At 44.2% G+C, this 12,397-nt stretch overlaps 1 protein-coding gene across 5 annotated transcripts in view; it reads left to right on the top strand.

Annotated features, from left to right (window-relative positions):
* VPS13D (vacuolar protein sorting 13 homolog D) overlaps positions 1-12,397 on the top strand; it is a 219,300-nt gene that overhangs the window by 13,873 nt on the left and 193,030 nt on the right. For all 5 annotated transcript variants that reach the window (XR_014794224.1, XM_084875266.1, XM_084875265.1 and 2 more), the window contains exons 6-15: positions 1,440-1,556; positions 4,452-4,556; positions 5,660-5,830; positions 6,239-6,339; positions 7,121-7,289; positions 7,881-7,982; positions 8,130-8,313; positions 9,306-9,485; positions 10,622-10,752; positions 12,116-12,191. Coding sequence is in view for 4 of the 5 variants with exons in the window: in XM_084875266.1 (XP_084731392.1) it covers positions 1,440-1,556; positions 4,452-4,556; positions 5,660-5,830; positions 6,239-6,339; positions 7,121-7,289; positions 7,881-7,982; positions 8,130-8,313; positions 9,306-9,485; positions 10,622-10,752; positions 12,116-12,191 (1,336 nt within the window). In the remaining variant the exon portion in view is untranslated. The remainder of the gene's footprint in view (positions 1-1,439; positions 1,557-4,451; positions 4,557-5,659; positions 5,831-6,238; positions 6,340-7,120; positions 7,290-7,880; positions 7,983-8,129; positions 8,314-9,305; positions 9,486-10,621; positions 10,753-12,115; positions 12,192-12,397) is intronic.

The raw sequence follows: 12,397 nt of genomic DNA, 5'->3' as shown, positions 1-12,397 counted from the left end.
CTAAGAAATGATTGTCAGGTGTTGGCTAGAACAGACAAATAGCCCTGAGTTTTCTGGAGAGGAACTCAGAGAGGGGCTGGATTGTCCCAGGGACACAGCTTTAGGCTGCAGGAAGCCACATCAAAATTGGGTCAAGTTCTTAGGGGAGGGGCTTGAACAGAATGTTCTTGGAGAGTTTTTGCAGTTCTCAGGATGTACCACACTGTGCTTATCCATTCATCAGTGGATGGACATTGGGTGTTTCCAGTTTTTGGCTACTGTGAATAGTGATGCTGCGAACATTCGTGTATAAGGTTTTGAGTGAACATATGTTTTCAGTTCTCCTGAGTATTATATACCTAGGAGTAGGGTTGGTGAGTCATATGATAACTATATGTTTAATTTTTTGAGGGAACTAGCAAACTGTTTTTCAAAGTGGCTGCACTGTTTTACAATTGTACCAGTAATGTATGAGCATTTCAATTTTTCCTTCTCCTCATCTGCACTTGTTATTATCTCTTTTGATTATAGCCACGCTAGTGGATATGAAGTTGTTTTACTGTTTGTTTGTTTTTTAATATATATTTTTATTGATTTTAGGAAAGGAGAGGAGGAGAGAGATAGAAACATCAGTGATGAGAGAGAATCTTTGATCGGCTGCCTCTTATATGCGGCACATTGGGGATCAATCCCAAAATCCAGGCATGATCCCTGACTGGGAATCAGACTGTGATTTCCTGGCTCATAGGTTAATGTTCAACCACTGAGCCGCTGGCCGGGCTCACTGTGGTTTTGATTTGCATTTCCTTGGCTGACGATATGAATATATTATATCGTCATGATGCTTATTGGCCATTTATATGCCCTGTTTGGGGAAATGTCTATCCAAATTCTTTGCCCATGTAGAACTTGGTTTATTGTTTTGTTTTGTTTTTAAATTATTAAGTTGTAAGTGTATTTTTAATATCTAATTCTAGTCCATTAGGAGACATATGATTTATAAATATTTTCTCCCATTTTGTTTTCACTTTTTGTTATTCTTTTTTAATTCATTGAAGCAGCATGCCTTTTCGCTATCTTGCCTTCATGGGCAGAGGGAAGTTAAGAAATAAGTAGGTACAAAGCGTATATGTCCCGCTGATTTCCTATGTCTAGGTGTGGGGACACAGGCAACTCTGTCATAGAAGAGGGAGGGCCAGTTACCTGGGCACAGCGGTGTTCCTTCTAGTGTGTCTTTATGTGTCTTCTGAGTGACTTAGTGACAGTATTGTAACTCTCTTCTGTGTGTGTCCAGTTTGTGATTCTATACTGAGGAACTTGAGGAACAGTGGTTTTGTGATGTGTGTATAAAATGCCAGCTATGATTTACTCAATGTGGCTCAGGGCAGTGTGACTCCTACTGCCAGTATTACATCTGTAGCAGTTGCCTAAATGTGCTTTTATTTTTCTCCCCTTTGCAGTTAAAAATTCAAGATGTCCATTTGCGCTTTGAAGATGGTATTACCAACCCTTCCCATCCTTTTGCCTTTGGCATCTGCATTAAGAATGTGTCCATGCAGAATGCTGTGAATGAGCCTGTGAGTATGAAATCTGACTGAGCCAGGAGGAAAGCAGTCGTTGTGGGGAGTTTGGGCTCTGCCTTTGGTCATTTTGCATCATGTGAATGAGATTGCATTCTTTCCACCGTGGTCTTCCCCTGGCATGCGTGCCTCCTGCCTGTATGTAATACATCTCATTTGCTGACATAGGGAAACAGCTAATTTTCTCTGACCTTTTGTTAAGTCACTCCTCCTTTAAATGCTGGTGCAGCCCCTTTCATTTTACCCACAAAGGAATCAAGGTATGAGAGGCTTTGGTTTTCTTCTCATACCATGTGCACTCCCAGGAAAACTCATCTGTCTCATCGTTTCAGTTTCACCTGGGAATGTTTGTGGATGGATTCCACTTGAACTCCATTCGCCCCCTCCTGACTGACCTTTATGTTCATATCCATCTACCTGTGGATACAGACTCCTCTCGGGCATTTAGGCTTGTCATAATCAAAACGATCCCATTATATCCCATCTGTCCAATTTGCTTCCCTGACACCAACTTTTTCCCTTTTTTTCTAACATGTTACTGAAGGTCCAAACAAGCAAATGAAAACCAGCATCTTATGAACGCTTTTATTGAATTTTTTTATTTTTTTTATTTCATTTTTTATTTTTAGAGAGAGAGGGGTAGAGAGTTAGAAACATCGATGAGAGAGAATCATTGATCAGCTGCCTCTTGCACACCCCCTACTGGGGATGTGCCCGCAACCAAGGTACATGCCCTTTGGCCGGAATCGAACCTGGGACCTTTCAGTCCTTAGGCTGACGCTCTATCCACTGAGCCAAACCAGTCTCGGCTTATGAATGCTTTTATGTGTGAGACACTGTTCTTTGCGCTTTACACGATTGCTCATTGAACTCTCCGTGCTTTTTGCCACCACTGTTGTCCTCCTTGTATGGCTGAGGATGCTAAGGTGCAGAGCACTAAGGGAGGGTGGATCAGCTCTACATCTGGGCTTGGCAGATTGGTCCCCTGCCTGTTTTTGTAAATATTTATTGCATCACTGCCGTGCCCTTCGTGTGTATTGTCTAAGGCTGCTTTTGTGCCACAGTGGCAGAGTTGAGTCGTTACAACAGAGACTGTAGAGTCTATAAAGCCGTAATATGCACACCCTGGCCTTTTTCAGAAAAAGTTTACCATCCCTGCTCCAGCTCATGTGTTCTTACCCACTCCCCTAATTTCTAGAAGCTCCTTGCTCATCCTTCCACTTCTCATTCCTCAACGTCCATGTGCATTGGATCACAGCGTCCTGCCAATTTTTCCTGCACAGTGTTTCAAATGTGGCTCTTCTCTTAGTCACACTGCAGCTGTCTGAGTTCAGGATCCTGTCAACTTCTGCCTGGGCGGGCTGATAAAGCATCCTGTTCGGTGGTGATAAAGCATCCTGTTCGGTGACCTCCTTGCTCCCATCCCGGGCTCTTGATTTATTCTGTGCCAACACTTCCCACCCTTTTCCACGCCACAGCACACAGAAAACAAAGATAGTATTTGTACAGGACACGGGGGCAAAGGATGTGGCTAGCTCAGAGTAACCAAGTATTTCTAAAAAGTAACTTGATCCTATAAATTTGCTCATTTAAAAAAAAATATATATTTTTATTGATTTCAGAGAGGAAGGGAAAGGGAGAGAGATAGAAACATCAGTGATGAGAGAGAATCATTAATTGGCTGCCTCCTGCACACACCCTACGGGGATTGAGCTCACAACCCAGGCATGTGCCCTTGTCAAGAATTGAACCTGGGACTCTTCAGTCCGCAGGCCAACACTCTATCCACTGAGCCAAACTGGCTAGGGTTTGCTCTTTATCTTGACGTGACTCATGGCTCCTTTTCTCTGGCACACCATGGGGAGCTCTGCTTTGCCCTGTTGCCAGAGTTCTGTTTCTAAAACACTACCCGGTCCTGGTGCATACGTGCGTCAGAACCCTCAGAGCTCCCTGTCACAAAAAGTCTGAGCTCCAGAGTCCCTGGTGTGGTACATACGTCCTTTCTTAGTGTGTCAGGGTCCGGGCACAGCCATAACCAATGACCTCAAATGGGTGGCTTCAAACAACAGAAATGTATTCTCTCGTCTGGAGGGTGGAAATCCAAAATCAAAGGGTTGGCAGAGTGGATTCTTTGGAGGCTCTGAGGGAAAAACGTTCCAGGCCTTTCTCTTTGCCTCGGTGCCTTGGCATCCTGAGCTTGCAGATGCATCTTTCCAATCTCTGCCTCTTTTTTCACATGGCCTTCTCGGCTGTGTCTTTCCCCCCCCCTTTTCTTTAAGGGCACCATAGGGCCCACCCTAATCCAGTATGACATCATTTTAGCTTGGTTACATCTGCAAAGACCCTGTTTCCAAATAAGGTCCCACCCACAGGTTCTGGGAGGACATAACTATTTTGGGGGAGGAAACTATTCAACCCAGAATGCCTAGTAACATCCGATCTACTTTTCTCAACACCTAACTACCAAATATGTTCACACACACGTATGATTACTGCACACGAGCCATGCTCCCGTTACACAAACTCGCTGTCCTCTGAGGTTATCAGGCATTTTGTATCGTTGGCCCTACTCTTTGCAATGCGTCCCAGGCCTTTTCTTTTACCAGCCTTATGCCTGAAACTTACACATCTCTGTCTACAGTGCTGTTTTCTCATGGCATCTTAAATATTCTCCCCTTGCTTAATTAAAATTATTTGCATGTTTGTGTTCCCACTTAGCTGGATTTGAACTCTAGGAGAGTAAAACCACACTTTAGTCTAGTTTTGTATCCCCAGCACCTTGCAGAAGTGTCTGATAGATGATTCTTTGCAAAATGGCTTGTTGAATGAATGAATGAATGAATGAATTCATGAATATGGAGTCATCTTGTTTTGTTCCCTGTCTTACCTCAGGTGCAGAAGTTAATGCGGAAAAAGCAGTTAGATGTGGCAGAGTTTAGCATCTATTGGGATGTCGATTGCACTTTATTGGGGGATTTGCCTCAGCTGGAGCTACAGGTATGATTCTGGCAGAGGGCTTTATCACAACATTACACTGAAGTAAAGTGGTGCAGGGTCACTGTCGTGTAGGTTTTTATTCTCCATGTCTCTGATTCCTGTGCCCATCCTACTCTAGGCACCCACTCCCATGTGTGTTGCTTGAGGTATTTGCTATGTATGTAACTGAACAATATGTAGTGTTTTGTGTATGTTTTACATTTACATTGCATTTTAGATTTCCTTGTTTTCTTTTTTTCACTTAAGGCTATGTTTTTAGGATGGATCAGTGTTGCTGTTTATTCTTCTAGCTCATTGCTCTGACTACTGCATAATCCACCGTATGCATCAAATATATGGTTATCCATTCTTCTAGCCACCAGATAGTAGGCTTTCAGATTTTCATTGAACAAAGCACCAGAAAGGCTTCTTAAAGAAGATCTTTCTTATGTTTATGTTGACACTTCACCTTTGGTGGAATTCCGTTAAGAACTACTTAGAACAACCGGTGGTCTGCAGACCACTGGTGGTCATTGAGTCCAAATGGTTGGCAACCACTGACTTAGATCATTATAAATCATCCTATATAATAAAAGGCTAATATGCAAATTGTCCTCTCTACCAGGAGTTTGACAGGGAGTTCAACCGCCAACAGCCCTTGGCCCCTCCCCCTGGCTGGTCCCAGATCGCCCTCCACTTACCCCAATTGTGGGCGGGTCAGCCAGACCCCACCTGTGCATGAATTCGTGCACCAGGTCTCTAGTTGTATATAAAGTATTACTGTTTGTGAAGGCTTACAAAAAAATCTGTTTCATCTTTTTCTAAAGTAATTGTAGTTGATTTAAGTGAAGTAGAGAAAAAGGATTCACTTTTTGTCCCACCCAAGATCTTTGGCTTGCATGCTATTGTACGGAATGGTTTTGCTTTGTTAGTTTGATTAAGTAAATACCGTGCTTTCATACAGTACAGCAGCATGCAACTATAAAATAAGGGCAAAGGCCATGTATAATGGTCTCTAAGATACAATATTACGTTTAAAAAACCAAGGCAAAACAGGATATATACCATTTGTGTAAGAATGGCTACAAAACCAGAAAACTGATAGAGGTTCTGGTGTCGCTCAGGAGGCCATGGGCAAGAGCATGGAGAGCCGCGATCATCACTACATCTTGGAGCCAGTGTGCGCATCCGCCCTTCTGAGGAGAAACTGCTCCAAAGAGCCTCTGAGGTCTCGGCACACTCCCCGTTTTGAATGCGACATCCAGCTGGAGACCATCCCCCTGAAACTCTCTCAGGTACCCCCTAGTGGTCTGTGCTCTCACTGTCAGACTCGGAACTGGGGTGAGTGAGCATGTCCGTAGAAGGTACCCCAGGAGGGAGGAAAGGGCACAGAAGGTTGTGTCCACAGTTGTGGTAAGTGTAGAATCCATGGACTGTAGTGCGATCGGATTGGGCGGATCTCAGGTTAGTTCTGAGTTGGTTTTTAAGTGCTGGGCAGAGCACAAGAGCACAGTCATATCAACACTGAACTGTCCATGTCCCGGGAGAAGTGCCACTTGGTGCTGAAATTTGGTCTTCCGGTTTGCACTGGTTTTCAATTCAGTGGATTGACTAATATGAATTGTTCTTGTGAGATGCATGTCTTAACTGGGTAAAAGTAACAAATCAGTTCTAACCTAGCATCTCTTAATCTCTATTAAAAGCTGCAATACCGGCAAATCATGGGATTCCTCAAGGAGCTGGAACGGAAGGAGAGGCAGGCGAAGTTTCGAAAATGGAAGCCCAAAGTGGCCATCTCTGGGAAGTAAGGGCTCTCCAGTTGTTGTATATGAAGTACAGTTTGTTTGTTTTTTGTTAATAGATCAGAAATATCCCTCACTGTTCTTTGCACATCATGGCTAGAGATCAAAGTAGGGTTGATTTTTCTGGCCTTTAAATGCCATTTCTGTTGTTTATCACTGTGGATATTCTGACCAGCTGCTGATTTGGTGACGTGTTTCGCCTTCGGTTGGGCGTGGTGGAAGTGAGAAGGGCCTCTTGGTCTTGGTTAGCACGTAGACTGGGGTTGCTTGGATGGGACCTGATTCTTTGAATCTGCTCTCCTGTGTCTTTTCTCCCAGGTTGTTTGGTCGACACTTATGTAGTGCACTTTCTAACTTCTATAGCGAAAAGAAATCTTTTCATGCTGCAGTGATAAACCGGGCCAAACCAGTATATTAAAATTTTCTTAGGTCCTGTGCATTCCCATATCTTTTCTGGAGTATTCCACTTAAAATCTTCAGTGGTCAAATCCTTGGTAATTATTTTAAGATGGCATTTACCTTCCAGTCACCACTTGACTGTCGGTGGAGGAGACTGATTTGGGTCATTCAAACCAATTGAGGGAAATGATATTATATGATGTAATTTGTTTTCCCCCATGTTGAGTTTATCCCAATATTTTAAAATGAGTTTGCGGCAAAGAGTGATGGCTGACAAGAGAAAAGTTGTCTCATAGGAGTGGTGTTCTGTGGGCTGCCCTGGGTTGATAGCATTTTAGTTATTTTTAATGTAAGCAGTAATGACATTGTTATGAAATATTTCAGCTGCCGAGAATGGTGGTATTTTGCCCTGGATGCTAACCTGCACGAGATCAGAGAGCAGAGGAAGCGCTGTACCTGGGACTTCCTGTTGCACCGCGCCCGAGACAATGTGTCCTACACCGACAAGTACTTCAGCAAACTGAAAGGAGGCGTGCTGTCTGCAGACGACAAGGTGAGCGGACCCTTCCTTGAGTATCTTGTCGTCAGGGGTTAAGAATGCTGTTCTCTCAAAGGCTAAGAAAATGGAACCTGGGAAGGAATCAAGTCCCTTGCTAAGGCATTTCCTTCATGGGATAGAGTGAAACACACGTCATTTCCTTTCCTAATGTCAGGGTAGCTAATTCTGTCCTTTGCACATTTGTATGTAGCTGGCGGCCATTGGTCTTTCCAAACTAGCAAGAAACAAATGAAAATCACTACCTCCTTGCAAATGCTCGTGTGAAACAAAGGAGCTGGAGGCCTGCACACTTCCGGTGTAAACTGGGTCCTCAGTTCCCTCATCTGAAGTGGGAAGAATCATAACTAGTCACCTTCGCTGTAGTTACCGCTGGTCTCAGGGACCAAGTACGGTTGGGTTATGTGGACGAGCTGTTTAAACCGGAAGCAGAGCAGCCATGGACCTCACTCTTTGTCTTCACTGTTTCTTGGCCTTCGGTGGAGATGCTGGGGACCGGTCCTTGTAGTGAGTGGTTTGCGAGAGTGTCCAGTTCTCTGGAGCTATAACACCTGTCCTGTTTGTTTGTTTTTATTTCCACCCAAACAGGAGGAAATGTGTCGGATTGAAGAGGAACAGAGCTTTGAGGAACTGAAGATTTTGCGTGAGCTGGTGCACGAACGATTTTACAAGCAAGAGGAGCTGGCAGAGGTAAGGAGCCCTCTGAGAAGACGTGCTCGGACCCTGCACTCTGAGCACTTCCCCTTGGATGTACTTACGCTTCGGGAGGTGGAGGGTGGGCAGCCACAGCTGGTTCTGTCTGTGGGTCCTCATGTTGCTCATTGTTGATTGCCACAGAGCCTGCGAGAGCCTCAGTTTGATTCTCCAGGAGACTGCCCAGGAGAGCCAGGCAGCGGTGCGGGCAGTGGGATGCTGCAGTACCTCCAGTCCTGGTTTCCTGGCTGGGGCGGCTGGTCCGGGAAGCCAGTGGAGGGGCTGTCGGCAGAGCAGCACGAGCAGTGGACTCCCGAGGAGATCCTGGGTAAGGCGGGCTCCTTCCCATTAGCCCCCTGGGTGGCGGTGAAGGGAGATGCTGGGTTCATAATAATGTGTCTGTTACTTTTGAAACAACCCATACTATTTTCAAGCAAACAAAAAGAAATAGAGGTTGGTAAAACGGTCTGTCTCATGTTCATAGAGCAGAGAGGAGGTTTTGGGAGACACTTCATTTGCAGCTCTGTTACTAGATTTGAACATGAGCACCTTGTCAGGTGGATCTTAGCGACAGGCATAGTAAGAGAACTAAATGTGAGCGAGTTCCGAAATTTTAAACTCTGACGCCCCAATCCCAGTCCAGAGCGGCTCTTCAGACCCACCCTGCCCAGTATGGTTTCCATAGCCACACATGACCGTTTAAACTCTAACTAATTAAAATAAAATAAAATAAAACATTTACTTTCTCAGTCACGCTGGCCACCTTAGCCAGACGGGCCAGGGGTGCCCCCTGCCCCGGACAGTGCAGGTGAGAAGGTTGCACTGTGTTGGGCAGCACGGCTTTATCCCATACTTGCCCGTGAACCTGAATGTCCTCCCGGTTGGGATAAGTTGATAAGAGCCCTGATGAAGCAGTTGGGTCGTTTTAAATTATCGAACAAAACAGTCACCCGCAACTGTTGAGTTCTTTTCAAAGAAAGGGAAAATGGATACACACGTCATCATGACTGATCAGTGTGCTTGGTTTTGCTTCGGACATTTTCCCACATTCTTTCTTTCTTTTTTAAATATATTTTTTATTGATTTTTTTACAGAGAGGAAGAGAGAGGGATAGAGAGCTAGAAATATCGATAAGAGAGAAACATTGACCAGCTGCCTCCTGCACACCCCCCACTGGGGATGTGCCCGCAACCAATGTACATGCCCTTGACCGGAATCGAACCTGGGCCCCTTCAGTCCGCAGACCAACGCTCTATCCAATGAGCCAAACCAGTTTTGGTCCCACGAACTTTCTTAACGCCTTTTCTTCCTCCTGGGCAGGCACCGAGGACTTCTTTGACCCCGCCGCGGACGCTTCCTGCATGAACACGTACACCCGGCGGGACCACGTCTTTGCCAAGCTGAACCTGCAGCTGCAGCGTGGCACCGTGACTCTGTCGCATCAGGAGCCGGGCACCCCGCAGACCCCGGAGAGTGCTTTTATGCAGCTCGAGTTCTCAGGTACCGCCCCAGGAACCCCCTGCTGGTGGCGATCTCTCAGAGGACCCGTGTCCACGCGAACCTCTTTATTTGAGTAGTTACGTGCTGGAAAGTTGCCGAGATTGTTGTCCCCAGGGGGAAGCACACAGTTAGGTGCCTAGGAGCCTCTGGCTGTAACACCCATTAACCGGTCAGTACAGAACCTTGTCTTACCTGTGATGCGTTTAAAGACACCTTATCTAATATATGCTGTTGATTCATTAATGCTGAACTCACGGCCAACAGTAGTGTAACGCCTGCCTGAGTGAAGCGTATCTAACACAGAAATTTCTCTGGAAGACACACCGGGCCTTTCTGTGCTCAGGGGCGCTAGACAGCACTGCAGCACTATGCGTGGGGCCATTGTGAGCAGTGCAATCAACAAAAAGCAGGAAAAGGCAAAAACCTTGGCACTTAATGGGCCGTGAAAGGGCACAGTGTACAGTGCAAGAGCTGGAACAAGAAGGTGGAGCGTGCTTTGTTCAGCCTCAGCTGGGAACGCACATTTTTTGCTGCCCTGCCCATGTCCTCGAAAGCACCACAAGCATTGATTTGGGGGCGACATATAAATTTTAGTGAGTAGGCACACTCGCAAATACGGAATTGGCCAATGATGAAGATCAGCTGTGTTTGACTTCTTCTTGTGACTTTGCATTAAAGTTGTATAAATAAATACAGATGTTGGTTTTTACATCTCACAAATACCTTATTTCATTTAATAAAATAGTTACTTACCTGAAGTTTCTAGTATAGCTTAGAGGTAAATGACACCCCCCATCCCCCCCCCAAAAAAAAAAAGCCAGTTTGTTTGACTTTATAATCTTGAGAGTCAGTTAGGATTTCATAAACTTAATATGGACTAACGGATTGCTTGAATTTAATTGTAAAGTGCTCTCTTTAAAATCCATTCTGCTATGAAGTGTCTGATATCCTTATATATTTGTATAGGTGGGTTTACACACGTAGACCTATAGAAAAACAGGGGTTTTTTGTTCCGATTTCAAGGCAAAATAGTTCATGATACCTACTAGTCCTCTGTAAAATATTATACCTAATGCTTATAAAACACTTTAGGCTGTCATGGCATAGTATCAACTGGAATATTTATTTTTTTATAGACGTAAAGCTTTTGGCAGAATCCCTTCCTCGAAGAAATTCTTCCTTGCTTCTAGTCCGGTTGGGTGGACTGTTTCTTCGAGACCTGGCCACAGAAGGAACCATGTTTCCTCTTCTGGTCTTCCCTAACCCGGTATGTACAGCGGGGGTGGGGCGGGGTGGGGGGGTGGTGGCGAGTCCATCTGGGTGATGGTGATGCGGGTCTGTTTTAGGCAAGCAATAGTTAACATTAACTTGATTCACTTTGACATTTGATCATTTTGAGACAGATGGACAATTAAAGACAATATAGAGTTAGATAGTTTTTTATTTTTATTTATTTGTCTATTTATTTATTTTAATCCTCACCCAAGGATATTTTTTTCCATTGATTTTTATAGGGAGGGAGGTAGGGAGGGAGGGAGAGAGAGAGAAAGAGAAACATTGATGTGAGAGAGAGAGAGAGAGAGAAAGAGAGAGAAACATCGATGTGAGAGACATTGCCTGCTTCCCACATGCACCCTGACTGGGACTGGGCATCAAATCTGCAACCCAGGTACAAGCTCTTGACCAGGAATCGAACCTGAGATCCTTTGGTGTGTGGGCTGAAGCTCTAACCATTGAGCACTCTGGCTAGGGCTAGATAAGTTTTAACATTTGTTAGAGAGCAAATGTTGGTGGAATTTATGGCAATGCCCTCTTCTTCTCCTTAACAGCTTTATAAATCAGTGTTGTAGCGTACATGGAATAGTTTGCTCTGATTTGGAAGAAAATGCCATTAACACTGTTGTTTTCTGCATTTCAAGGTTAATGTTTGAATCTCCTCTGTGTCTGACAGACCTTTGTATGCATTCTGGCCCTTAGTCACTTGATAGGACCTATTCTCTTTCTAAAGTTCCAAGAAAAAACACCTCAATTTATATATATATATATATATCTATATATCTATATATCTATATATATCTATATATTTATATATCTATATATCTATATATCTATATATCTATATATCTATATATCTATATATCTATATATCTATATCTATATCTATATCTATATCTATATCTATATCTATATCTATATCTATATATGCCAATTTTTACATAGAATATTATTTACTGGTTAGATCTTCAGTCTTGACAAATTGTCCAAGATATGGTTAGAATAATTGAATAAACTTAGCCACTTACTCTGCCCATAATTTTTGTTGTTGGGGTGTGTGTGGACTTGTGGAGATAGTGGGAGTGCAGAGGGAGGGTTTGAACAGCTGTACACGGTTAATGTTCCTTATTTAGCAGTCATTCATTAAATGCTCAGAATGCCAAGAGGCACTGTCAATGCAGGAGAAAATGTGTGTTTTCCCTAGGGTGGGAGAAAGGCACAGACTAGCGGGATTGTTCTACAAGTTGTCTGTGATCTGATGTCAGATGAGTTTTGATTTGCTTGTGCTCGGTGAGAGCGATGCCAAAGTTTTGTGCCCTCTCCCGCTGACATTGATGCATTTTGTGTGTTAATAGCAAAAAGAAGTTGGCAGAGTTTCACAGTCTTTTGGTCTCCAAACAACATCTGCAGACAGAAGTGATCACTACCCTGGTAATTTGTAATATGCTCTTAGAACTAATCCTGAAAAATACGATGGTTACAGCTCAGTAGTCTTGGTTAGCAGTAAAAGAGGGGGCGTGCCCTGTTGTGTGCCCGGTGCTTTGCAGTGTGGACCCGTGTGACTTGGAGGCCGCCTGGTGCTCTCAGGGGCAGCCTCTCAGGTCTTCAGGGTGCTTGCTTTTCATAATGGGAGCAAA

This window comes from Pipistrellus hanaki (assembly GCF_964339955.1).
Source record: "Pipistrellus hanaki genome assembly, chromosome: 2".
NCBI classification, from domain to species: domain Eukaryota; kingdom Metazoa; phylum Chordata; class Mammalia; order Chiroptera; family Vespertilionidae; genus Pipistrellus; species Pipistrellus hanaki.
This window is presented reverse-complemented; position numbering and strand designations above follow the sequence as displayed.